This window comes from Oryctolagus cuniculus, chromosome 11 (genome assembly GCF_964237555.1).
Source record: "Oryctolagus cuniculus chromosome 11, mOryCun1.1, whole genome shotgun sequence".
Classification (NCBI taxonomy): domain Eukaryota; kingdom Metazoa; phylum Chordata; class Mammalia; order Lagomorpha; family Leporidae; genus Oryctolagus; species Oryctolagus cuniculus.
Genome location: NC_091442.1, coordinates 38593154 through 38620479, shown reverse-complemented (window position 1 = coordinate 38620479; position 27326 = coordinate 38593154). Strand labels below are relative to the sequence as shown.

Here is a 27326-nt window from a genome sequence, read left to right as displayed (position 1 = left end):
CTTGGGCCATCCTCCACTGCCCTCCCGGGCCACAGCAGAGAGCTGGCCTGGAAAAGGAGCAACGGGGACAGAATCCAGTGCCCCAACTGGGACTAGAACCCGGGGTACCAGTGCCACAGGTGGAGGATTAGCCTAGTGAGCCGCATTGCCGGCCAACTAAAATGTTTTTTAAAGATGTGTGTTTATCTGAAAGGGAGAGGAAAGGAAAGAGGAAGAGGGGGAGAGGGAAGAAGAGGGGGAAGGAGGAAAAGGGGGGAGGGGAGGGGTTGGGGAAAGGGAAAGGGTTTTCTACCTGCTGGTTTACTCCCCAAATGGCTGCAACAGCCAGGGCTGGCCAGGCTGAAGCTAGGAGCCTGGAACACCATCTGGGTTTCCCGGGTGGGTGGCAGGGACCCAAGCAATTGGACCATGTCCCACTGCTTTTCCAGTTTTGAGTTTTTGAAGGCCTGAAAGTTTGTTGCATTGTTCTCTTATGAGGAGCTCAGTGTATCACTCTTCCTACTTCATCTCTACAACCAGGGGAAGGAGAAAGTCATGTAGCTCAGTAGCTCTCAAATTTTAGGTGCATTAGAATCACCTGGAGGGCTTGTTAAACTGGCTTGTTGCGTCTCAAACCCAAAGTTTCTGATTTATTTAGTTGCATCTGATGAAGGACCTAAGTATTTGCATTTTTAGTACAAACTTAGATAAAGCTGATGGTCTGGAGACCACATTTCGAGAAGTCCTGTCTGAACATCCTTAATCTGAAAATTCGAAATCTGAAATGGTCCAAAATCTGAAGCTCTTTGAAAGCCAACATGACATCACAAATGGAAAATTCAACACCATGAAACTTCGTTTCATTCACAAAGTTATTTTGAAAATTGTATAACATCACCTCCAAGCTACACATATGAAACATAAGTGCATTTTGTGTTTAGAGCAGGATTCCAAAGTATCTCATTATGTATTTCAAAATAATCCAAAATCTCAAATCCGAAACACTTTTGCCTCAAGCATTTCAGATAAGGGATACTCAACTTGTGTTGCTCTACTTTCAGTCTTTGCCGCCCTAGAACAGGTTACATCATAAACATTTCATGCTAATGGTTACAAGGAAACATTACAGAGATTACACAAATGTTCCCAGGTCTTGATCTTAGATCCTAGACAGTAAAAGTAAGGCTACTCCTTTACTCCTGCCTAGTGCAAGCGTGGCCCCCACCTACCACACGCAATCCAGACAGAATTTACAGGGAGGCTCTAAGAATTGTGTGAAACTGGGCTCTTAAACAAAACTTCAATTAATCATAGCCAGCTTAATTTATTTCATAGCACACCGACAGTGGACCAACCGCTCCGATTAGAAAGTCATGTTCTGCAGCCTAATTAAGGAGCAGGGTCCATGGAAAGATAAGTAATGGCACCTGCAAAGCTCAGGACTTAGCCCGAGGCGGCGTTAGCACCGCACCTCTGGGGCCAGGTGAGCAACTAGGGAGCAAGGGCGGAGTCGGAGTAGCGCGTGGGCGTGCGCTTCCGGTCACGTGTTCGACATGCACGGCCAATGGAAGGGCGTAGCGTCATCCTCGCTTCCTCACCCTGGCAACGAGCGGGTGACTACTTCCGGTGCAGTGAGGGCTCGGGGCTGGAGCTGGTGAGTGTCTCTCTTTCTCACGCTGTCCGTGCGGCTGCTGCCGCCTTGCTTGGGTGTGGGTCCCGTAGGCTCGCTGGGACTTGCTCTCTGGGGCCAGGAGGGGACAGCGCGCTGGAAGCCCTTGCCCGGGGCGGGGCTGGAGTCGGGGGCCTGGGATGTCTCTTGTCTCGGTCTCGCGTGGGGCCAGCGTCAGACCTTAACCCACCCCAGTCTCCGGTTTGGCGGCCTCTTCGCTTCTGCGGAGTCGCGGGGAAGGACTGTCTGGGAGTTCTCAGAGCCCTCACCAGCCTTGCAGTCCGGGGCTCACAGAGATCCGAAAGTGTGTACCCTTAGCCTTGGGTGGCGGGTTGGCGGCAAGGCAGCCCCGTGTAGTGTAATAGAGGTCCGGTTAGAATCCTGTGGGACCTGAGTGTCTACTGCCCTGGCACAGGAGGAGTAAAGCACCGAGAAGATGGAGCAGCTGGCGAGGAGGGCGAAAAGCAGGAACTGGAGGTGCCCAGGCAATAAAGGGCATCGTGTTTCCGGAAGGAGGGAGCTCAACCTGACTTGCTTCTGTAGGGGAGGGGAAAGAAAGGTATATTGGGGACCCTGTGACTGAGATCGTTGAATAATAAGCTAAGGAATTTTTGCTCATACACTTGGGAATTGGATAATTTCCCTTTTTGTTTGTTGTAAATAAAGCTTTTCTCCACCACTTAAAAAAGCAGTGGATATTAAAGAATAACTGGAAATGCAGGCATACTTAAGAGATTATCTGTGGTTCTACGAACCCATCATTTGTTCTGATTTTGTATGAACGTTAGTCTGTGATTATAGTATAATATACGGTTGTAACTGAAAAACATAATTTGTGTACATTGCATCTATCGCATGGCTAGATTGTCAGTTTTTTGATATATATTTCACATGCCATACAATTAATCCTTTTAAGTTGTAAAATGCACTGGTTTTTAATATAGTCACGAAGTTGTATGTTCATCATTGCTGTTTAATTCCTGAACATTTTAATCACCCCCTCCCCCACCAAAAAATTCTGTGCTTACAGTGGTCACTCTCCATTAGATTCTCCTCTTCTTGCCCACCTCTTCCACCCAGGCCTTGCAGTCAGTACGGTGGATTTTCCTGTTTTGGACATGCCATGTAGGTGGAATCATAAAATGTGGCCCCTTGTGTCTAGCTTCTTTCAGGTAGCACAGTGCTTTCAAGGTTCATCCGTGTCTATCAGTATTTCATTATTGTTTTATGGATGGTTGGTGTTCCATTGCATGAATGGAAATGTACCACCTATTTTGCTTGTCCACCATCAGTTGATGGATGTCTGGCTTGTTTTCACCTTTTGGCTTTTTCTCACAGTTTCAGAAACATCCTTGTGTAAATTTTTGTGTGGAAAAACATTTTGAGTTAGTATGGGTCTATACCTAGAAATGGGGTCACCGGGTCATGGTGGAATCTTTGTTGAACTTTTTTGAGGTATTGCTGAGTGTTTTTGATAGTGGCTGTACCAGATTACCTTCCTTTCAGTACATTAGAGTAGTTTGTATTCTCTGGTTCTTGCTAATACTTTTATTTTCTGTCATAAACATCTTGGTGTCTGAAGTGGTGGCTCGTTGTACTTCTGATATGCATTTCTGTGATGACTAACCATGTTAAACATCTTTTCATGTGCTATTTCTTTTGTGTGTCTTTGGAGAACTGTCTATTCCTTTGCTCTTTTTTAAGTTCTCTTATTTTGAAGTTGTATGAGTTTTTTTCTGTAATCTGGACACAAGGCCCTTATTACATACATGATTTGCAGTATTTTCTCCCATTTTGTGAGTTGTCTTTTCGCTTTCTTGAATGATGTCTTTTAAAAACAAAAGTTTAAAATTTTGTTTAAGTTCAACTTACCAATTTTTTTCCCTTTGGTTGCTTTGTGCCTTTTGTGTTATATCTAGAAACCATTGTCAAATCCAGAGTCACTGAGATTAATCTCAATATTTTGTTTTATAGTATTAACTCATTATAAGAGGTTTTTGACCTACTTAATTTTTATATCATTCTTTTGCATGAGGATATCCAATTTTCTCAGCACCATTTGTGGAAGAGTGTCCTTTTCTTACTGAATGGCACTGGCTTCCTTGTTGAAAAGCGATTTACCAATAGTTACCATTTTCTTAACCATTTCTCTGTGTTGGACATGTAGGTTGCTCCTAAATTTTTTATTATTCTAAATTATCTTGTGTTAAACATAGCATGGAAGGCTTAAAATATTTTCTGTCTTTAAAGTTATTTTGGTAGAAAGCATTCTTGGAAGTGGATTACTGGATCAAAATTGCTGGATCAAAGATGAACTTATGTATGTTCTGGAGGTCATTTAATGATGCACTAAACCTTCAGTGTCATGGTGATAAAAGAAATAAAAAGTTTTATTCATCAGTTGAAATAGTTTACAGGTGAATTTCTGTAAAAGGCTTGCTGTAAGATGGATTCCGTGACTTCCTTCATCCTTCAACTGGTTCTGAAAGAGTGAGCAAACCTAGAGCAAAAAAACCTCAACACTGTAGTAACAGGATATGTGGACATTTCCTAAGTGGTAGAAAAAAAAAAATAGTGTCATCACATGCAGTAGGAAAATAAGAGAGACATGAGATCAGGATTTAGATCCTTAAATTAGTTCCATACAAGTCCCTGAGAGGTAAAAACAGTGTTCTATCCTGAGTCTTTATCCTGGCCTTGATAATCAAGGTTTAATTTATATTCATATTGGTCTCAGAGATGACATTCTTAAATTGTTTTTAGTAGATATTATTGAGTAAAAAAAGGTTTATTAGAAAATCCAGTTTCCCATGTCCTTGTCACTGTCTTCTAGTTCTCCTTGGAGGATCCTTGGTACTGTTACCTTGTATCTGTGTAAACTAGTCTACACCTGGAATATCTCAGGAAAGATGGTATATGCAAAATGATACATTTTAAGGCTCTGGATACTTATAAACAGATTTCTTTTCAAAATGGTTACATCAGCTTATGATGCCAGGACAGTGCTAGTGAGGTAAATTTCCTTTATGATTTTAATTCTTCAACATTCTTTCTTTAATGTTGGATTTTCAGTTTATATTTACTCTTATATCTTGTTTGCTTATGCCTTTTGGCATAGTATTTTTAGTTGGAGTTGTCCTTTATGATATTTGTTTTGGCAGCCTTTTGTAGGTGGTTGCTTTACTGTAACCTGTATTTGGGGAGGAAAGTTAAAGTGCTTTTTGTAGAATTTATGCTGAGAGGTATATCGGTATATAGAACAAGAGTCAATGAAAAGGAAATTAAATGCTTTAGGGAGAAATCTAATTGATTTGGCAACTTGGGTGCATTCCAAAATGACTTCAAAGTGGTTTGGAAAAGGGTAATGCTATTAAGAAAAATGAGTAATTTGAGATGGAGAAGATGAGCTTATTTTGGGTTTGCCAAGAAGACATTTCTTTCTTTTTTTTTTTTTTTTTTTTAAGATTAATTTATTTAGTTGAAGGACTGAGTTAGGGAGAGAGAGAAAGAGAGATGGATCTACCTGCTGGTTTACTCTCCAAATGACTGCGATGGCCGGAACAGGGCCAGGTCCAAGCCAAGACCCTGTAACTCTGTTCTGGTCTGCCACATGTGTGGCTGGGGCCCAAGTGTTTGAGCCATTCTCTGCTGCGTTCCCTGGCATATTAGCAGGAAGCTGGATCAGAAGTGGAGCAGCCGGAACTTGAACTGGCACCCATATGTGATGCTGATGTTGCTGGTGGCAGCTTAGCCTGCTGTGTCACAACTCTGGCCCCTCTGGATATTTCATATAAATGAAATACTGTAATATGTGGCCTTTTGTGTGTAGCTTTCATCGTTTCCAGTGTTCACTCATGCCATAGCATGTATCAGCACTTCATTCCTTTCTGTGTTCCACTGTACAAATACACCACATTTTGTTCTCCATTGTCAGTGATGGCCATTTCCACCTTTAGGCTTTTTTTTTTCTTATTTGGTAAATATCTGTGTAAAAGTTTGTGTGGGAAAATATGTTTTTAGTTCTTTTGGGTATTTTCTTAATAGTTAGGAGTTGCAAGTTCTTATGATTACTCTGTGATTAACTTTTTGAAGAACTATTGCAGATGATAGACAAGTTGATAGTATTTAGAAATAATCACAATGATTTTAATATCACTACAGGTAGGAAACTACAAAATGTCCACATTCAGATCATTATTTGGAAATAAAGGCATTATAAAAGTGACCCATAGAATTGTTTTTATTCTAAAAAATGTTACATGTGTAACATGAAATGTACATCTTCTTTCATTGGAATTTTTTTTGTGTTGAGTTACCTTAAAACTTAGCTCAAGTGTTAAGACATTTTTCTTGAGCATCAAAGTATGCTTTATCCATTTTGAATGATTTGTAATGATGACAAATTTGATAAAATATGAAAACATAACAGAAATAAATTTTTACACAATTATTTGAAATAGACTCAGACATGTGCGCGCACACACACACACACACACAGACAGAGGAGTCCATTTGCTGCTCTACTCCCCAGATACCTTCAACAGTTGGGCCTGGGCAGGTGAATACAGGAGCCAGGAGCTCAATCTGGGTCTCTTGTGTGGGTGGCAGGGACCAAGTATTTGAGCCATCACCTGCTGCCTTCCCATGTGTATTAGAAGTTGGAATCAGAAGCAGGCTTCAACCCAGTCACTCTCATGCAATGTCTTTTATTTATTTATTTTTTTTTAAGATTTATTTATTTTATTCAAAAGAGTTACAAAGAGAGGGAGATACAGAGACTGAAAGATTTTCCATCTGCTGACTCATTCCCCAAATAGCTTGCAACAGCTGGAGCTAGGCTGATCCAAAGCCAGGAGCTTTGGGGTCTCCCACGTGGGTGTAGGGGCCCAAGCATTTGGGTCGTCCTTTGCTGCCCTCCCAGGCCATTAACAGGGAGCTGTATTGGAAGTGGAGTAGCTGGAACTCAAATTGGTACCCATATGGGAAGCCAGCACTGCTTAGCCTCATATGCATGGCACTGGTCCTTCCATGCAGTGGTGTAACCATAGACCAAATGCCTACCCTCATTGCAGTGATTTTTGATGTTAACCTACAGTCGTGATTTTTTTTTCACTCCCTAATCTTAACTGTAGAGAGAAAATACTGTATTTTATCCATTCCCCCCCTCCAAGTTTGGATTGTCAGTAGTTTGCTGCCTGAAGTTCAAGATCCAGAAACACAAAACCAGAAAACTAGAAAGGACCCTTTGGTCAGTATTTGTGATTGGCTGTGTGTGTGTTTTTTTTTTTCCTGACAGGCAGATTTTAGACAGTGAGAGACAGAGAAAGGTCTTCTTCCGTTGGTTCACCCCTCAAATGGCTGCTATGGCCGGCGCGCTGCGCTGATCTGAAGCCAGGAGCCAGGTGCTTCCTCCTGGTCTCCCATGCGGGTGTAGGGCCCAAGCACCTGGACCATCCTCCACTGCCTTCCTGGGCCACAGTGGAGAGCTGGACTGGAATAGGAGCAACCGGGACAGAACCGGTGCCCCAGCTGGGACTAGAACCTGGAATACTGGTGCTGCAGGTGGAGGATTAGCCGAGTGAGCCACAGCGCTGGCTGTGTTTTTTTTGTGTTCCTTCTCTTGATGGGATGCATGTTCAGAAGCTTCAAAAATGTGACAATACCCTGCTTACTGCAATTTGTGAGATTTCCTAGGCTTGTTGTTCTTGAGCTTGTTAACTAGTGTTTCCATTAAAGAAAGAGAAAATGAAAGTAGCTTTTAAAAATAATATGTTCTGCGGGCCATCAAAGAAAGAGGTACCTTTCTCTGAAGGGAGGCGAGAACTTCCACTTTGACTATGACCTTGCCTAAATAAGATCAGAGTCGGTGAACTCAAGGCTTCCATAGCCTTGGCAACTCATGACAAGAGCCTAGGGTGATTAGTGACGCCATAAACAAGAGTGTCAATTTGTTAAGTCAACAACAGGAGTCACTGTGCACTTACTCCTCATGTAGGATCTCTGTCCTTAATGTGCTGTACATTGTGATTTAATGCTATAACTAGTACTCAAACAGTATTTTACACTTTGTGTTTCTTTGTGAGTGTAAACTGTTGAAATCTTTACTTAATATATGCTAAATTGATCTTCTGTATATAAAGATAATTGAAAATGAATCTTGATGTGAATGGAATGGGAGAGGGAGCCGGAGAGGGAAGGGTTGTGGTGACAGGGAAGTTATGGGGGTGGGGGGAAGCCATTGTAATCCAAAAGTTGTACTTTGGAAATTTATATTCATTAAATAAAAGTTAAAAAAAAAAGAGGCTTCCAGGAACCTGAACTAATTGAAAATACCTTTAAAAAAAAGAATATGTTCTGATGATTCAAAATAAAAATATGAAAGGATGAACAGTGAAATTTTGTTTGCACCCTGGTTCATTAGTACTCCCTATCTCCTTCTGGTAAGCATTACTGTTTTATTTTTTGATAGATCCTTCCAGATGTATACTGTATATTTAGCTCTCCTTATACTATATATTTATATTTATCTCTGTTCTCCTCTCCTTCCAATGTGATTCTGTATATACTTCTATACCTTTCCTTTAAAATTTTTTAATTTTCGTTAATTATTTCGGTGCTTTTTTGTTTTAAAGGTTTATTTATTTATTTGAAATGTAGAGTTTCAGACAGGGGGAGGGGGGGGAGGGAGAGAGGGAAGGAGGGGTGTTCTGTCTATTGGTTCATTCCCCAAATGGCTTCAATGGCTGGAGCTAGGCTAATCTGAAGCCAGGAGCCAGGACTCAGGAGCTTCTTCAGGGTCTCCCACGTGCACGCAGGGGCCCAAGCACTTGGGCCATCTTCCACTGCCTTCCATGGCCATTATCGAAGAGCTGGAACTGAAAAAGAGCAACTGGAATGCTAACCAGTGTCCATGTGGGATGCTGGCACCACAGGCAGAGGCTAAGCCTACTATGCCACAGCACCAGCCCCCTGTGCCTTTTTATTTTACTTCCTAAATATCTTTGAGATTATTAAAAATATCTGTGTATCATGAGCTTTCTCTTTCTTTCCAGTGGCGGCTTTTATTTTTAACCACTTCCATGAAGACATACTGCTGACCCATATCTTAATTTTGGGTGATTTTTGCCAAATTGTCTTTATTTAGGTGTACCACTGTATATTGCTGGTAGCTATTTAGAACTGCTGTTTCTCTGTGTCCTCAAAACACGTTGTCTGTATTTTTGATGTTTGTCAATCTAAGTTAAAAAGTGGTATTTGAATGTAATTTTATTTTGTATCTTTCTTTTGAATGAATTTAGCATCCTTTCTGTATAATCAATTATATAATTTTTTTTTCTGTAAACTGAGATCTATCCATCTTACCTGTTTTGTTGTCTTTTCACCATTTGTTGGAACTTTATTTATTAAATAATACAGACATCTAATGTGTTCTGAGTTATAAAGTCATGTTGGGGTGGAAGTAACTTCATTTCTGATAGAATTAAACATTTTTGGGAGTTGGGAGCCAGAAATGCATATTGAACAGTCTATCTAATTGAGTTCTTTCCAGCACAGCTTTGGAGCCAACATTTTTGGAGGGATTTGTTGAAATGATAAGTGTTGATAGCTAATTATATTTCAGATAGTGTCTGAGGGAGGACACATTGACTAAGAAATAGCATACTGATTGATTCATCTTCACACTTTATTAACTTTTTAGACAACCTTGAGAAGAAAGTTTTAAATCTCATATTAAAATACCTATTACATCAACCTTATTATAAAATAAAGATGTTATAATTTATCACTTTTTATAAAAGGTAAATGTCACTGTGAAAAAATAATCACGTCAGTGAGTCAGAGTAGCTGCTTGGATTTGTTTTTATTTTTATTGAACCTCTTAATTTTGCTAAGCCTTTGTGTTCAACATAATCTTATGTTTGTGTTTTTAGCTCTTTTTCTGGCTGTGCCAGACATGGTGGCACATGTGGGCTGGCAAATGAATCACTCAGTTCTACTTTGTCACCTGAAAATACAGAAATGGTAAACTATTTCAGAGAAATGTGAGAAATTAACCAAATAAAGGTAATTGAAGCAGATCCTTGTGAGATCACTGGACGAAAACCATCATTAGGAAGACAATTAGCACACAAAATAAAAACAAGAGCAAGTGTTAAATTTACTGTTATTTGATCAACATCAAAATTTTTGTAATTTTACAGTTTTTATAATTGTAAATTCAATTTTTTGTAATAAATAAAAAGTTTTCCTGCATATATGATTATATGTATAAACATTTTAATGTAACACTGTGTGTGTATGTATATCTAATCTATTTTTCCTTCAAGTGAAATGCTGAATAATAAAAATTAAATGGGTCCTTTTAAATCAGGAATTAAGAGAAGTTAAAAATAATATATTACAGTACTTCTCAGACTCTCAAGTGTAAGGGACCAGTTTTTTAAGAACTTAAGTCCATTGCAGCCTAACTCTTCTGTAAAATGCAAACTTCCCTCAAACGAAAAATAGAACATACTGAAATATGAAACTGTGGGGGCTGGCACTGTGGTGTAGTGGGTAAAGCTGCCGCCTGTAGTGCTGGCATCCCATTTGGGTGCTGGTTCAAGTCTTGGCTGCTCCACTTCCAATCTGGCTCTCTACTATGGCCTGGGAAAGCAGTGGAAGATGGCTCAGGTCCTTGGGCCTCTGCATCTGCACCTGCATAGGAGACCCGGAAGAAGCTCCTGGCTTCGGATCGGCACAGCTCTGGCCGTTGCAGCCATCTGGGGAGTGAACCAGCGGATGGAAAACCTCTCTCTCTCTCTCTCTCTCTGCCTCTGCTTCTGCCTCTCTGTAACTCTGCCTTTCAAATAAATAAAAAAAAGGAAAAAGAAATATGAAACTGTGCAAGATAAAATGGAAAACTCAAATTTTTGTTAGGTTTAGCAGGTAAAATTGTTTCAAAAATATAATTGTAAGGGAATAGAAAAGCATTGTGAAAAGTATTTACATCATTTATGAAAATGTGTCTCTAAAGCAATTAGTATGTTAACACAGTATCTCTGCCCTGGGAACAAAACACTGAAAGTGATTTCTGTTTTTTACATTGGAAAAGAAAAACTTGCTGCCTTTTCTCTTCCTTTCTCAATTTAGTTTAAGGTGCAGATTTTTACTTAAAGATGTGAACTTGGGTATTGAATAATTTCAACCTGCTTACTCTGATTTTCTTTGGTCTCTGTCAATTTTTAAGTGATCCAGTTTCCCCTAATCAGAAGTGTGTTCTTTTTTTTTTTTTTTTGAAAAAAAGAAGTGTGTTCTTATATTGGTATTGTTATTAAGCTTTAACTGGTGATAAATATTTTTATTAAACTTTTAAACTGGTAAATAAATATAGAACCTTTGTGTCATAAGTTATTTGTAATTTGTTTTATTAACTTTTATGTCTCGTTTATCTTTAGAGAGCCTCAGAAATAATGTTTTTCATGAATTGATGACTATTCACAGAAGTGTTGTTACTTTAATTTCTTGGTTTAGTCATATACCTTTGTTTGCATTTTTGTTAGGCAACTCAACTATGGAACATAAAACTGATTAAGAATTAGCATGTGTGCATCTGTATGTTGCTTCATTTTCTTCATTCAAACTTGTATTATTTTTTCATTTTATTTGAAAGGGGGAGAGAAGGATAGGAAGAGATGTTCCATATATGAGTTCATTCCCCAAATGCCTGGAGCAGCCCTGGCTGGGCCAGGCTGAAATGGGGAGCCAGGAATTCAACTCAGTCTGGGTCTCTCACTGGGTCTCTCATGTGGGTATCGGGGACCCAAATAGTTAGGTCATCATCTTTTGCTTATCAGGATGTGCATTAGTAGGAAGCTGAAACCTGGAAATAGAGCTGGGACTTGAATCTAGGAACTGCGTGTAGGATGTGGACATTCCAAGCTGTGTTGTAACTCCTGCCCCAAGTGCCTACCTCTCCATTCCTTTATTTAAATTATCAGAATCTAAGCTTTGTATCAAGGGTCATTGGTGTTGCCAGCACCACTTGGTGTTTCCAAAATAATCTAGAGATTATTAGCCTTTGGTTCTTAGGGAGTAAAAAGTGATATTTAAGATATATTGAAGATAACTTCAACGTAGTGTAGAAGAATGATAAAATACTGTGAGATCTTTTTATAATTTTTTTTTGTTTATATGACTTCAAGCAGTTACTCTCAGTGAACAGATTTAAGTTCTAACCTTTTTATATTCTTTGTATTACCCAGTTACATAACTTTAAATATAAGTTTTGAAAGGTCCCTTTCCATGGTTTTTTGGTAAGTAATGTAATGGGAGTATTAGTGGAAAGAAATCATACCATCTTTGCTTGTTTTCCTCTAGGGTAATTCCTGTTCTGCAGTTACTTTTGGATAGAAGTATGCCCTTTTTCCAGTAGAAGATGGTAATCTTGGAGAATGACCATGGAGAAGGGGATGAGTTCTGGAGAAGGGCTGTCTCAGATTTCAGCTGTTAAAGTAACAGCCAAAGACTTGGAAACAAAGCAGCCCCAGAAAGACAGACGAGGGGGCTTTGTGCTGGTGCATGCAGGTAAGCTCTGCATGGGTGATTCTGAAGATGAAGGTCATGTTGATTTTTTTTCTTGCCTTGAAATACACTGAGAACTGCATTTCACATGTGGAGGAGGCAACTGCCAGAGAGTAGTTGAAACCAAGAAAGTGTTTGCTTTCAATATCATGGGGACCTCTAGTTGAAAGATTTCCTAGTAGCAGTTCTTTCTGTATCTTCTTCACTCTGCTACTCCGTTATTTGTTTTTACCCCATATGATGGATATATTTAGATTAGAGAATGTTAAGTAGTTTTAAAATAGTTTTACAACTCTTATTTGCATTTTTTAAAATAATGCTGCTGAAAGAATTGTTTTGACTCCCATAGTAGACTATGGCCATCTTCGAGTGTAATTATATAATCTTAGAGTTACTTTGCTTTGTAGGGAAATTTTAAATTTTCTTTTTTCCCTCTGAAAATTGGATTACTTTAGTCTTTGAAATAAATTGACAATTGATTAATAGGAGAAAAACAATAGGTTTATTTTACAAGTATTTAGTTATTTATTTGAAAGGCAGAGTTACAGAGAGTGAGAGCACGAGCAAGAGAGCTAGTTTGAACAATAGTTCAGTCCTCTCAAATGCCTGTAACAGCCAAGAGTGGGGACCTCAGCCCAGGTCTCCCACTTGAATGGCAGGGACCCGAATACTTGAGCTATCATCTGCTGCCTTCCCAAAATGTATATTAACAGAAAGCTGGGTTAAAAGCGGAGTAGGCAGAACTTGAACTTAGCACTGTGCCTTGAGATGTAGGAGTCCCAAGTGGTCACCTGACAGCTGCACCAAATGTCCACCCCTTACAGAGCATTTTGAGCTACAGAAATGCCTCTTACAGGCTCGAGGCACCTGGAGATATGACAACAGTTATGAGAGGTTGAGGGGAAGAAATGGACTGCAGATAGAAGTCCTATGCAGATACAGTCTCCCATGTAACAGTCATTGGAAGAATATCTGATGTACTTTGGTGATCTCTGGAAGAAGGTGTTATGATATTATTTCTTCTTGAGTAGATAAGGCAGATTAGGGGCTTCGGAAAAGCTTCACTAATGTTGATGTCCTCTCCAGATATAGATCTCCCTCACAAAGCTATCCCATATCTGCAGCCTCTCTGAATAACCACCATGGAATATGCCAAAAAGTTGCATTTTGGGATGGGATATTTTACTCTCCACACATTCTTGATATTTTAATTGAGGAACCTTAAGACCAGAGAGATTAAGTGACTTAGCCATACTGCTATTAGGTGCCAGGGCCAGGCTGAGAGACTCTTAAGTGGGCCTTTGTGTCTCAGTCTGGTGTCCTTGGTACTGCATCATTCTGTGATCTCTATTCAAGAGGACCATGGGGACAGACACAGTGAACTTCAGACCCTGAGCCGCCCATCATTGAAGGGTCTTGGGTTTCTGAGCAGTGTGGCTCTGCTCGAGTATTGCTCAGCAGGCTCTTTTTCCTTTGGCTCTTTTTGTATTCCTGCTTTCAGAGTCTAACTTGGACAAGCTCTGTGAAAACTGAATGAATAGATGGGTCTTCTATGATCTTTCCCTAGACAGTCAAGCAAAATTGATGCAGGATCAGCTTTGATATGGAGTGACTTTTGTGAAACTGGTGTTTGGCCTGTTTTGACGTTTGTCTATATCTGCACTAAACAACCTGGGAAGTCTAGGAGGATCTAAAAATATAAAAACATAATGGGTTTAATTCCTTTTTATATAGATACTTTTACAAAGAAATGAGTTACATTTATTTAAATAACAAGTTCAAACTAGACCTGGAACTAGAACTCCTGCCTTCAGATTCCTGGTTCAGTGTTCTTTCTACTATGCCATGTTGATGGTACATATTCCATGATACCTACTGAGTTGCCATATTCAGAATGAGCATTTGGAAAATGAAGACGGGAGATCTGAAATTTTTAAGAAGCAGTAGCATAGAGCTTTTGATTGTTTGGAAAGCATCACTTTCTATTATTATCATAACAATAGCTGTCCTTTCTCGGAAACATACTAGAAGGTAATGGCTATCAGGTAAAGTTTGTACTGGGGGCCAGCAAAAAAGCAGAGGAAATTGGGCAAGAATTATGTGGATTAAGGGTGATACACCTCCAATTTTTAATTTATTAAAAGATCAGGTAGAGTGATTGATTATACAGAAATATATATCTTTCATGTTTAATGGACAAAATTTCAAATCCTTAATCATCGAGGAGCTGTTTTTTCACACTACAGTACACTTGCCTAGATTAATCATTTAGGTAGATTCTTGTTATTATTTTGAATATTTGAGAGGCATGCAGGGAGGGATAGAAGGAGTGAATAGGGAAAAATGGAAAGAGAAAAGATAGGTATAAAAAGAGAGATGTTGGTTTGTGCTCTAAATGCCTGCAATTCTAGGGCTAGACCAGACTGAAGCTGGGAGCTGGGAACTCAATCCATTGGGTGGCAGAAACCCATTGCTTGAACTATCACTGCTACCTCCCAGGATCTGTATTGATGGGAAGCTGGAGTTAGGAGCCAGATTGCAGAAACCAACCCAGGTACTCTGATGTGGTATAGGGGCATCTTAACAGCTAGGCTAAGTGCCTTCTTTTTTTTTTTTTTTTTTGAGGATATCCAGGGCTTTATTTTGTAATGCAGAGGCCACATTGTGGCCCCAACCCCACTTCCCACCCTGCACTTCTTAAATGTTTATCACTCTAGGAGACCTAGCAATCCCCTTCATGATCTTTTGCAGATCATTGAACTGGAAAATTACACCCTTATTTCTCTTAAACAGATCAATAGCATTACTTACAGAATTCATTTTACATAGATAGCAAAAGTTACACTAAAATTTTCACTAAACTAACTTTATATTTTCCTTGCTTCAGTTTCATTGCTAAACATCGTCACAATGCCTTCTGGTTCTCTTTTTCTTGGTGCTCACAATGTCCTTATCTAAGTGCCTTCTTTTTTAAAGATATGTTTTATTTGAAAGGCAGAATGATAGAGGGAGAGACAGAGATAAAGAGATCTTCAGTTCCCTGGTGCATTCTCCAAATGGTTGCAAGGGTTGTGGCTTTGTTAGGTTGCAGCCAGGAGCCTGGAACTCGGGGTCTCCCATGTGGATGCTAGCATCCAAGTAAATGGGCCGTCTTTGCTGCTTCCCTAGGCACACTAGCAGAGAGCTGGATCAGAAGCAGAGCATCCAGGCCTTTAACCAGAGGAATCCCAAGTAGCAGCTTACTCTGCTGTGCCACACCTCTGGCCCTGAAATGCCCATTTATATATGCTTTTATTGAAACTTTTATTTACTTAAATGAAGTATTTAAGTATTTGTCATAAAGAGAAAGGAACTTTAAATGTAGTGAAAACAAAACTGTGATTAAATTTTATCTGTGTCATATTGGTCAGTGGCTTGGAGCCTGAGCCTGTATTTCCTTTGTTAAGTGATAAAATTAGCAAATGCTAACCAAATAATAATGAAATAATGGATCTAGTGAGACTTTTCCCCTATGCTAATCAGAAAAATTTACATGATCACATTACTTAATGCCCTTATCCATACATGGAAGTTATCTATTTGGCAGTAGTATCCCATGCTTTGAAAAATACTGCCAGAAGACTGGGGTCCCTGAGACTTTAAACAACAGTTCAGGATCTCCTATAGACAGTGAATCTGCTATTCTGAGGCTTCAGAGATACCCTGAGCTACATAACAGGGAGTAAGAGCATGTAAAAGTGCTTGGGTAGGGGTGATGGTGTTGGTGGTTGTGAAACCGATTTGCTCTATTAGTATTTCCTGAAATTAATAAGCCTTATGGGTTCTTGCCATAAATTCAGAGAATTCTGAATACTGCCTCAAATAGACCAGGAAGCATGGTAAGTTTTTAGGCTTCTCATTTAGTGAGAGAAATGCACAGGAGAGTGATGGCTTTATCTAAAGGAGAAAGAAAAGTCCGAAAATTAAGTTGGAGTCCATGCTGAGCAGAGAGCAGGCCGAGAGCCACGTGCAGCAAGCCTTTGGTTAAGAGCAGCTAACACCAGCAGCTTCTCACAGGCAGCAAAGCTAAGGCAGAGAGCACGGGAGGCCTCGTGCCCTGAAGGCGTGAGGCAACAAGAGCAACAAAGGTCCATAACGGGGCAAAAAGGGAAAAAGGGCCTGGCCTACCCTGTTTCAGGCCTTTTACCCACTTCCAAAGGGGAGTGTTCACATAGCCTGAGTGGTAGGTGGGGTCAAGTGGGGGATGAGATCACACAAGGGCGTGGTGAAGGCATGGCCTTCCAGCTCACAAAACTAATCAATTTTATCCTATATGCCTGCCTCCATTGGTTGTGGGTGGGTAAGATGTGTAGGATGTGCAACCCCTCAAACTCAAATGCTTTTCAGGAGCTATACCTGGTTTTCTGAAGTTACTCTTTTTTTTTTTTTTTTTAAAGATTTTATTTGTTTGAAACACAGAATTACAGAAAGAGGTAAAGACAGAGAGAGTAATCTTCCATCTGCTGGTTCACTCCCCAAATGGCCCCAGTGGCTGGAGCTGAGCTGTTCTGAAGCCAGGAGCCAGGAGCCAGGAGCTTCTTCCAGATCTCCCACGTGGTACAGGGGTGGAAGGACTTGGGCCATCCTCCAAGGCACATTAGTGGAGAGCTGGATTGGAAGTGGAGCGACTAGGGCTTGAACCAGCATCCATTTGGGATGTGATGCTATAGACCAGGGCTTTTTTAAAAAAAATTTTTTTTAAAAAACATTTTATTTATTTGAGAAGTAGAGTTGCAGAGAGAGGGAGAGATAGAGAGAAAGGCCTTCCAGTCACTGGTTCAGTCCCCAAATAGCCACAATGGAAACTGAACCAATCTGAAGCCAGGAGCTAGGAGATTCTTCTGGGTCTCTCACTTGGATGCAGGGGCCACCAAGCACTTGGGCCATCTTCCACCACTTTCCCAGGTCAAAGCAGAGAGCTGGATTGGAAGAGGAGCATCTGGGACATGAACCGGCGCCCATATGGGATGCTGGTACTGCAGGAAGAGGCTTAGCCCACTGTGCCACAGCACTGGCCTCTGCAGGCTGGGGCTTTAACGTGCTGCACCACGACACCATCCTCTCTAAAGTTACTCTTAAGAATTCTGGATTCCTTTTTTCTTTCTTTCTTTTTTTTTTTGATTTTTTTTAAAATTTATTTGAGAGTTACAGACAGAGGGAGAGACAGAGAGAAGGGTCTTCCATCCACTGGTTCATTCCCCAAATGGCCATAACGCCTGGCGTCCCTCCAATCTAAAGCCAGGAGCTTCTTCTGGTCTCCCACATGGGTGCAGGGGCCTAAGCACTTGGGCCATATTCTACTGCTTTCCCAGGCCATAAGCAGAGAGCTGGGTCAAAAGAGGAGCATCTAGGACACAAACTGGTGCCCATATGGGAAGCTGTCACAGCAGGCGGAGGCTTAGCCTACTATGCACAGCACTGGCCTCAAGAATTCTGGATTCTAAACAGTAATTTCCAAATTTTTTTTGAAGACTTATTTATTTGAAAGTTAGAGGTTGTTCATCCACTGCTTTACTTTCCAGATGGCTGCAACAGCCAGGGCTGGGCCCAGCTGCAGTCAGGAGCCAGGATCTCCCTCATGGGTGCAAGGATCCAAGCACATGGGCCATTCTCTGCTGCTCTCCCAGGCCACTAGCAGGGAGCTGGATCTGAAGTGGAGCAGTCGGGAATTGAACTGGCACCCACATGGGATTCCAGCTCTGCAGGTGGTGGCTTCACCTCCTATACCACAGTGCTGGTCCTGTGGCAGGAGCTTTTTGAAGGCCAATAGAGAAGGGACCTTATTTTTTCTTTCTTTCTTTTTTTTTTTTTAATTTATGTAATTTATTTGAAAGGTAAAGTTGCAGAGAGAGAGAGAGGTAGAGAGACAGAGAGAAATCATATATCTACTAGTTCACTCTCCAAATGGCTGCAGTGGCCAGAGCTGGGCTAGCCTGAAGCCAGGAACCAGGAGTTTCCCCTGGGCCTCTCGCATGGGTGCAGGGTCCCAAGGACTTGGGTCATCCTCTGCTGCTTTCCTAGACACATTAGCAGGGAGCTGGATTGGAAGTGGAGCAACTAGGACTTAAACTGGTACCCATATGGGAGGCTGGCATTGCAGATGGTGGCTTAACCTGCTTTAGCAGAATGCTGGCTCCAAAGGGGCATTATTTCTGACATACCTGGATTATCAATTCCAGATCAAAAGAAGTCATAGCTAGGAAAGAGGTTTTCAAAAGGAGGAGAGGAGGTGATTTTGGGATATGAACCATTTCTGGGGCCTCTGGCCAGAAGAGCTTTTGAGAAAGAATATAGGTATGGCTTATGGTGGAGAAAGAAGCTATTAGATCTTCAAAAACCTATAAAATATGGGCAATAGGTTTATTTTCACTAGGATGGCATCAGTTTTATGGAGTACTTATATAAATAAGCAAGAACTCTGATATTATGAGGATAACTTAACAATTGGTTTTTGTTTCTCTACTCTAGGTGCAGGTTATCATTCTGAGTCCAAAGCCAAGGAATATAAACATGTATGCAAACGAGCTTGTCAGAAGGTATGAACAGAACGTGTAGGGTGTAAATGTTTGGAACACAAGGGAGCTTTACCTTGAAATTCCAAATTTTAAGATTTCATTTATAGGGCAGTCTTTGGTTTGGAACACAAATTGTTTTGCTCATATTTGTAGGTCTGGTTTTCCTTCAATTTCTGAATGAAGCTTAGTTCTTTCCCTTCCTTCCCCAGATTAAAGTCTATATTTTTGGAATTGTGGGCACATAATCATATCTCTTGTAATCTTTGGTTGTACTCTATAGAAGGGGTAGGGAAAACAGCTTAAAGGCAGCTGTTGTATCTTTCCATGAAGGAAAGAAAAAACATAATTAAAAAATTAAAGTGGGTGCTTTTCTTAGATTATCCTGTACTTTTTTCCTTCTGTTTTTCATCATGTAATTTGTATCCCAGCAAATCCATTGTCATTCCTGAGTTTAGCTTTATCCTTGTATTCAGTTGTGCTTTTTTCCTCTTTGGTTTTTGAGGTTTTGCTAAATTATTCAATAATTAATGTGGGAGTAGGAATGGACTCAGAAGAAACACTGTTTGTTTTTATTTTGATCCTGATTATATACTCTTGTAAACAAACCTTCCATTACTTTTTATGCAAATAGAATGTTAATTGGATACTGTGTATCAAGTAAATATGGGTCTTTCTAAGCTCTTTTCATTTAGAAAGATTATACTTTATTAGAGATCCAAGCTTTTTCTTATGAATGAAATCCCATAAATAAGAATATTTTGTTCTAGGGTTTTACTGTGTTTTTCAAGTTGATAATAAAGCTAGTCCCCCACCCTCCTGCCCTCTGGCCTTATCATTGCCTCCTTTGCTCCCTGAGTATGCCCAGCGCAGGCTAGAGGTTGGGCTACAGGCCTGGGGCAATGCAGTGTGGAGAGGGCGGGTGGCAGGCTAGGGGCCAGTGTAACTGCCTATCTATGGTAGAAGCTCTTTCAGGCATGACTGATTGGTTTATTTATTTATTTGAGAGTCTGAGTTACAGAGAGAGTGAGGAAGAGAGCGAGAGCGAGAGAGAGAGAGAGAGAGGAAGAGAGAGAGAGGAAGAGAGAGAGAGAGAGAGAATGAAAGAGATCCTCCATCCACTGGCTTACTCTCCAGATGGCAGCAACAACAGGGGGTTGGGCCAGGCTGAAGCCAGGAGGCAGGAACTTCTTCCAGGTCTCTCACATGGGTAGCAGGGACCCAATCACTTGGGCCATTCTCTGCTGCTTTTCTCCAGGCCATTAGCAGGGAACTGGATCAGAAGTATAGCAGCCAGACATGAATTGGTGCTCATCTGGGATGCCAGCGGTGACTTTACCTGCTGTGCCACAGCTCCAGCCCTGCTGCTCATCTTCTACTTGGCCTGGCAGCTGTGTGTCAACTTCCGCTACCTCTGCATCATGATCTGTGTGGTGCTCCACAGGATCATATTGAGATCCATTGATTCCCTGGCCTTGACAAAGCCATGACCTGCTTACCGAGTCAAATGGCACCAAGCATACGGATGGAAGAGGGACCCTTGGGCACCTGCCTGGCCAAAGTAAAGGAGGAAGGAGACAACTTGGACATGCTCCCACATACACTTAAGAAAGCACAGAAAGAGCCTTTGTGTAGCAGATCTGCCTTCCTGGATGAATAAGCCTGTGGCGGATGTCAGTGGAAATTCGCAGAATAAGACATCATTGGAAATGAAAAATTATCCTAGCAAGGCTGGCCTCTTGCTTCACGAAGTGCCCCCATGTTTGCAAGAACGAGTAGGAAGAGATCCAGCTTCAACAGCTGCTCCTAGCAGGATCGTGCATCTGTTTTCTGCTTCTACTGAAGAGTGTTTGCCTGCGCTGTCCCAAGGTTGCAGATAGCCACAGAACATGGTGCCCCAAAGCAGAGCCCTGAGCATCAGGACTGCCACACCATCCAGAACTGTGAGAAATGGGAGTTTTAAAGGGTCAGCAACTAAGTGGTTTTGCTGAGGGGCAAGGCAGAGCAGGAACCATCCTACCTGGATCCTTCTGTCTGCAGTGCTGTGTTGACCTCCAGAGATCTTCCTGAACGACAGACCCTATGTGTTCTCCTTGGCCTTTTACAGCGCACGTCTTCAGAGATATTGATAGAATACAAGAAAATGCTTTCAAGCGTAAAAAGTACCTCAAATGATCTATAGGTAACAGGATTCCTGATTCCATCAGCCTTTGAATTAGCAAATCTATTATGCCATAGTTAAGGTACAAGCAGAGCGATAAAAACTGAGATTAACATTAAAGCTGTCTTTCACATTGTTGGGGGCAAACTACATAGCCCTTAAGTTCTTGCTTAGCTAGCTGATGTGGAAGGAGATTTCTGAGTGTGTTTTAGATTGTGCCTGAAAAATATTCAAATTGGGAGCTGTTTCAGCAGTTGATTGATCCATTTTGTATAAATACCAGATGAGGACATAAAGATGTCACATGAAGTTATCTGTGAATCTCTAATACCTGTTCTAAGGGCCACTGTCTGCTATACCATCTCATTCTTCAACTTGTCTCTAACAACCTAACAGGAGTGTGTATTTATAGACTCTGTCCCACTGTATTTTAATTAAGCCTCCTGAATTCAGGGTAAGCTATAACCATTTCTGCATTTGTTACAATAATTTTTGTCTGGCAAAATTTGATTTCTTTACTCAAACCCCTCCCTTCTACTTAAAATGCACTTTGAATGGAGAACCTACAGTGAGAGCGCCAATATTCAATTTAGAGTAATATTCAATTTAGAATAAATTGATATTCAATAAATTATTCAATTTAGAATAATCGCAATAAACTAAGAACTCTAGCAGTGTTACTGTAGCTAAAAAGAGCTTGGGACCACTTGATGTAGCCCTCGTGTTGTGAGGCAAATCAAGTATTTCCCTTAAAAAATTTTCCTGATCTCAGGAATTGAGGTATATTTTACACCAAGATTTTTCTGAGGTAACTCCATTAGTGGTTTGTTGATAACTTTAATAAAGGTCATTTAAGAGTGCAAGTTTTTCAAGACTGCCAAAGTGAGACTGAAAACAACCATTTGAGGGATTATTGAATGCTTATGTCTGTGTATATTGTGAAAAATATAATAAGGCTAAGAGTTCTTTAAGCTATTTTATGCTTTTTCTTATTTTTCAAAGGATGAATTTTTTCATTATTTGAAAAGAAATGTTTTCTTTTTATACAACTGTAGTCCTGGAAATCTAATACATTTGGATTGTGTAATTAGCCTCCTGAATTTCTATAACAAGTGAGCCTCTTAAAAGTTTAATGAAAAAAATGTTTAATTAGTAGTATAGTTTTTAGCTTAAAACATTGTATTTATTGAATAAATAAGGGTTTTAATAATTTTCCAGGCTGCTTTCCCTTCTTTCCTTTTCCTCTCTTTATTTGTACCCAAGGAAGTAAGGTGATTTTATAGTTTTATTCTCCATAGTTTGTATTGGAAAAGATTATGATCTTTTAATCTTGGTATAATAGATATAATAGTATCAAAACTATGTTTGTCAAATGTATGCTTCCATTTATGGATTCTGATATGGCTTTATGACTGAATTTTTAATCCATGTAGGTGGGGAGAGTGGAAAAGTGGATGAAGAAATCGCTAGTTTAGTCTGGGATTCAGTTATCTATACAAAATGTGCATTGTCAGGCTATTTGAACAAAACTGAATTTGTGCAATTTCTGCAACTGTTTTGAATTGCCCTGTGATAAATGAAACCCTTTCACTTATTAAATTCCTGGTACTTTGCATTTTGCGGTTATATTCTATTTTCTTAATTTAGATAATATTGAATAAACTACATCATAAATTAGCCTGCATATGGAATACTGGCTTGTTTATGTCTTGGAGTATGGATTGGATTTAGTGATAAGTTTTTATTGACTCTAAACATCTTCTGTACTTCTTTAAGTGTATGGGTATGCCTGAGAAGTTGTGGTTTTATAATGAATAATTTCTGCCCTTGGTTTCATAGGCAATTGAAAAGCTACAAGCTGGTGCTCTTGCGACAGATGCAGTGACTGCAGCTCTGGTGGAACTTGAGGTATTCTTTCTCTCTGTTTGTGTTTTATTTGATATCTGTGAGTTTATGTTCCTTGTTCTGAAATGACATGAAACCGTTGGGGTAGTCAACTGTAAATTTGATCATGAGTATTTCCTGACAGTATTATCCTTTTTATGAAGAAGCCATTGATATTGGTAGGCTTTTTTCATTAGGGACTTTTCTGAGTCACATAAAAGTTGTTGTTGCCTTTTCTCTTTGTTTTTTCGGGGTTCATGAATACAAACATTAGTGGTGACTGGGTACTTAACATTTCTCAATATTTTCAGTGAAAGATTCTTGAAGTTAATTCCTTAAAAGACATATGTGTTTTCTTGGTTAGAAAAGAGAATTTCCAGCTGTCTAGAAATGCCTAACATGGAAGGGGCAGTTTCCTCATGAACCTGATGATTAGATGTATACCCTGATGCTGTCTGTTACATGAAGTGCTCTCGTTCGAGCGTGATTGTCTAGTCTGTCCCCAGGGTACAGTGGATGTTGAGGACCTCAGTGGACAGGCTCGTTAAGTTTGTCATGATTCTTTGTACTCCACTGTGAGGGCCTTTAAGTTCTTCTAACCTGGAAACTCAATAAGTTTGTACTGGGGATACTGAGGCCTTCATAAGACTGATTTTTGCTCTTCAGTTAGAGAAGGTGTCTTTGTGTTAGTGAGTTAAAGGATTTTTGTGGACCAGTGTTTTCCTGGTTGAGAAGGCTGCTTGGGGAATCAAGTAAGACATGAAGATAAAACAGTAATCAGTTTGAGGGATGAATGATAGTTAAAGTAGACATTCTCAAGTTGGCTGGATTTAGTCTGTCACATCAGGTCACCTGCCTTGTCATGCTTTGCGTTGTGAAAATGGCCAAGTTTACCACAACTCCTGGTTATGATTTCTGTATGCTCCCCAGCTTATTGTGGAGTTAGCCTTTTGGTCATGCTTTGTAGATTTTAATCTCTCTTGATAACCCTCTCATCTTGTCCTAATGTAGTCAAGAAAGGTGAACATCTATAGTGGGCCCCAGTTCTGTTCTAGTTTGATCGCTGAGGCATCTGACATGGGGATATGTGGTGCCCTCCCATTTTGACTGTTATATTTTCTATCAGCTCTACCCATCATTAGCCATTTGTTCCTGGGTACATCAGAGTCTGTCCTTGACTCAGTTTCCCCATTTGTAATATGAGGATAATTCCTATATCAAAGAGTTGTGAAAATTAACTGAGTTGGTATGTGACGTTCATTCAGAATATTATGCGGCACACAGTAAGAACCTTTTAACTGTTAGCAATTGTTCCTGTTATGAGGTGCTTTGGAAATGATATATGTGAGGTAAAGATTTATGGTGACTGTTAGTGATAAGTGTTACGTCAAAGACAGCTTAATTATTTATTGTGGATTACAGAAGAAAAGTGACGCAAGAAAGAGGGTGTACTTACCACCAAATCTCACTTTTACTCAAAGCACACACAAGGAGGACTTTGTCTAAATCCAGTTAAACTTAGTTGAAAATGACTCTCCTTTGTGCAGGAAGTGGTGTCCTGATATTACCAGTGCAGAGTATGTGTGGGTCTGGGGAAAGAAGATTAATGAGTAGTTTGGGAATATGCTGTAATAGCAACTATTATTATAAAATTGAATGAAGCTAAGTTTTTCTTTTCATCTTAGAATAATTTTCAAATGTCATATTTACATCATATTGAGTGTTTAATTCCAGTTTTCCCCAGTGATGAATACTACTCTTAAAGGGTTTACTTATTTTTCCTTTTTTTAAAAAAAGATTTATTTATTTATTATTTGAAAGAATTACAAAGAGGCAGAGGCAAAGAGAGAGAGAGAGAGGGCGTGCGGGCGGGGTGGGGGGGGGTCTTCCATCTGCTGGTTCGTTCCCCAGATGGCCCCAATGGCCAGACCTGTGCCAATCCAAAGCCAGGAAAAAAAGCTGCCTCTGGGTCTCCCATGGAGGTGCAGGGCCCCAAGGACTTGAGCCATCTTCTGATTTCCCAGGCCATAGCAGAGAGCTGGATCAGAAGTGGAGCAGCCGGGTCTCAAATAGGCAGCCATATGGGGCACTGGCACTGCAGGCAACAGCTATACCCGCTACACCACAGTGCCAGCCCCAAAATTATTTATTCTTAAAAATACATTTTGGAATAATGAGATACTCATGAATAAATGAGATTTATAGTTTTGAATGATTACCTGTGCTTTTTGAGAGTGCAGTTATGAATTAAACAATTTTAAAAAATAGAAATAGGTCATGGATCATGGTGGCATAGAATACTGCCTTAGTTAGTTAGTGCAGCCCTCCCCAATTTTTTTTTTTTAATTTGATAGGTAGAGTTGTAGACAGTGAGAGACAGAGACAGAGAGAAAGGGCTTCCTTCCGTTGGTTCACTCCCCAAATGGCCGCTATGGCTGGCACTGCGCTGATCCAAAGCCAGGAACCAGGTACTTCTTCCTGGTCTCCCACATGAGTGTAGGGGCCCAAGGACTTGGGCCATCCTCCACTGCTTTCCTGGGCCACAGCAGAGAGCTGGACTGGAAGAGGAGCAGCCGGGACTAGAATCGGCATTCATATGGGATACAGGCACCGCAGGCGGAGGATTAACCAAGTGAGCCAGGGCACCGGCCCAGCCCTCCCCAATTTTAATTATTACATTTAAGAGAAAATTTTAAATACCTTTAAATTTATTTTTGTACAGTATTTTTCTTCTTGTAAGAAGTTTTATTTATGTTTTTGGGAGGCACAGGACAGAGATCAAGACTGAGAGCAAGAGAAAGAGATGGACAAAGAGCTCCCATTAGTGGTTCATTCTTTTTTTTCTTTTTTTTTTTTTTTTTAAGATTTTTATTTATTTACCTGAGAGGTAGAGTTACAGACAGACAGTGAGAGGGAGAGACAGAGAGAAAGGTCCTCCCTCCGCTGGTTCACTCCCCAAATGGCCGCAATGGCTGAAACTGCATCTATCCGAAGCTAGGAGCCAAGTGCCTCCTCCAGGTCTCCCATGCGGGTGCAGGCACCCAAGGGCTTGGGCCATCTTCCACTGCTTTCCCAGAGAGCTGGACTGGAAGAGGAGCAGCCGGGACCAGAACTGGTGCCCACATGGGATGCTGGTGCCGCAGGCAGAGGATTTTCCACGGCGTCTGCTCCAGTGGTTCACTCTTAAAATGCCCACAACAGCCCCTTCTGGTCCTAAGGTGGAAGCCAACAATGTAATCCAGGTCTTGCATGTGGATAACAGAAACCTAATTACTTGAGTCATCACTGCTGCCTCCCAGGGTCTGCATGCAATAAGCTGAGTCAGGAGCTGGAGCTGGGAATTAAGCCCAGGTACTGCACTGTGGGATGTGGCTATCTTAACTATTAGGCTAAATGCCCACTATCTCTGTAGTGTCTTGTGGAAATGCATGTTAGTAGTTTAAAGGCTAAGGCTACATTTACTGGAAGAATTTTCCTGAATCTTAAGAATTAAGTCATGCTTATACTGCCCCCTGCAGTTTCTGTAACTTTATATAATTCCTTAAAACAGGGTCGGATTCTAACTGCAAAGCTCAGTTGAAGAGGTAATAGTTTGGGTGATGGAAAGAGATAACGTTGGATTCTAATATATTCTGTATGTATAAAAATATAAGTAACCCTATTGTGTGCTTTCAGTTTACTGAAAAGTACTGAGAAAAATCCAAGGAGCCTGATTTATACTGTGTTATGTTGCTTCTCTTTATAGATTAGGTCAGTATATTCAGTGGAGCTAAGTTTTGTCCTAATTATTGAATAGATATGGACATTATCATACCTTTCGTTTTTGACTTTGGGATATATATTTTTTAATTAAAGAAACTGTACTTTTTAAACTTGCCTGTTACATATTATTACTTAGGCAGATACTAAAATGGATGTGAACTCCCTGAACACTCTACTCATTGTGGACTGAAAGGACTGAAATGGTTTAATGATCCTTTCTGGCTGGAAATAGTATTTGACCTTATATTTAAAAATGTATGATGAAGGCCGGCGCCGCGGCTCACTAGGCTAATCCTCCGCCTAGCGGTGCCGGCACACCGGGTTCTAGTCCCGGTCGGGGCGCCGGATTCTGTCCCGGTTGCCCCTCTTCCAGGCCAGCTCTCTGCTGTGGCCAGGGAGTGCAGTGGAGGATGGCCCAGGTGCTTGGGCCCTGCACCCCATGGGAGACCAGGAAAAGCACCTGGCTCCTGGCTCCTGCCATCGGATCAGCGCGGTGCGCCAGCCGTAGCGCGCTGGCCGCGGCGGCCATTGGATGGTGAACCAACGGCAAAGGAAGACCTTTCTCTCTGTCTGTCTCTCTCTCTCACTGTCCACTCTGCCTGTCAAAAAAAAAAAAAAAAAAGTATGATGATTTGTACATTCCCAGTTAGTAAAAAATAGACTGATTTCAACCTGATGCCTTAGAAAAGGAAGAGACAAGGTGAAGGAAAAGGAACTCTGTATGTCTGTGTGTGAGTGTGTTTGTATGTATATAGTC

At 40.7% G+C, this 27326-nt stretch overlaps 2 protein-coding genes across 27 annotated transcripts in view; both read left to right on the top strand.

Annotated features, from left to right (window-relative positions):
* Positions 1–1556: 1556 nt before the first annotated feature.
* Positions 1557–27326, top strand: part of TASP1 (taspase 1) — a 504811-nt gene continuing 479041 nt past the window's right edge. For 22 of the 26 annotated variants that reach the window (XR_011379999.1, XR_011380001.1, XR_011380000.1 and 19 more), the window contains exons 1-4: positions 1557–1633; positions 12008–12214; positions 18719–18786; positions 22763–22831. Coding sequence is in view for 14 of the 26 variants with exons in the window: in XM_070052103.1 (XP_069908204.1) it covers positions 12082–12214; positions 18719–18786; positions 22763–22831 (270 nt within the window). In the remaining 12 variants the exon portion in view is untranslated. Of the gene's footprint in view, positions 1634–1657; positions 2208–12007; positions 12215–18718; positions 18787–22762; positions 22832–27326 lie in introns of those variants that run through there. The other 4 variants (XM_051846223.2, XM_070052101.1, XM_051846217.2 and 1 more) reach the window with 3 other exon arrangements.
* FAM220A (family with sequence similarity 220 member A) lies at positions 19307–22741 on the top strand. The gene is given in 4 exon segments (XM_070051549.1): positions 19307–19326; positions 20330–20637; positions 20742–20944; positions 22700–22741. Coding segments are annotated over 4 exon segments (573 nt in total).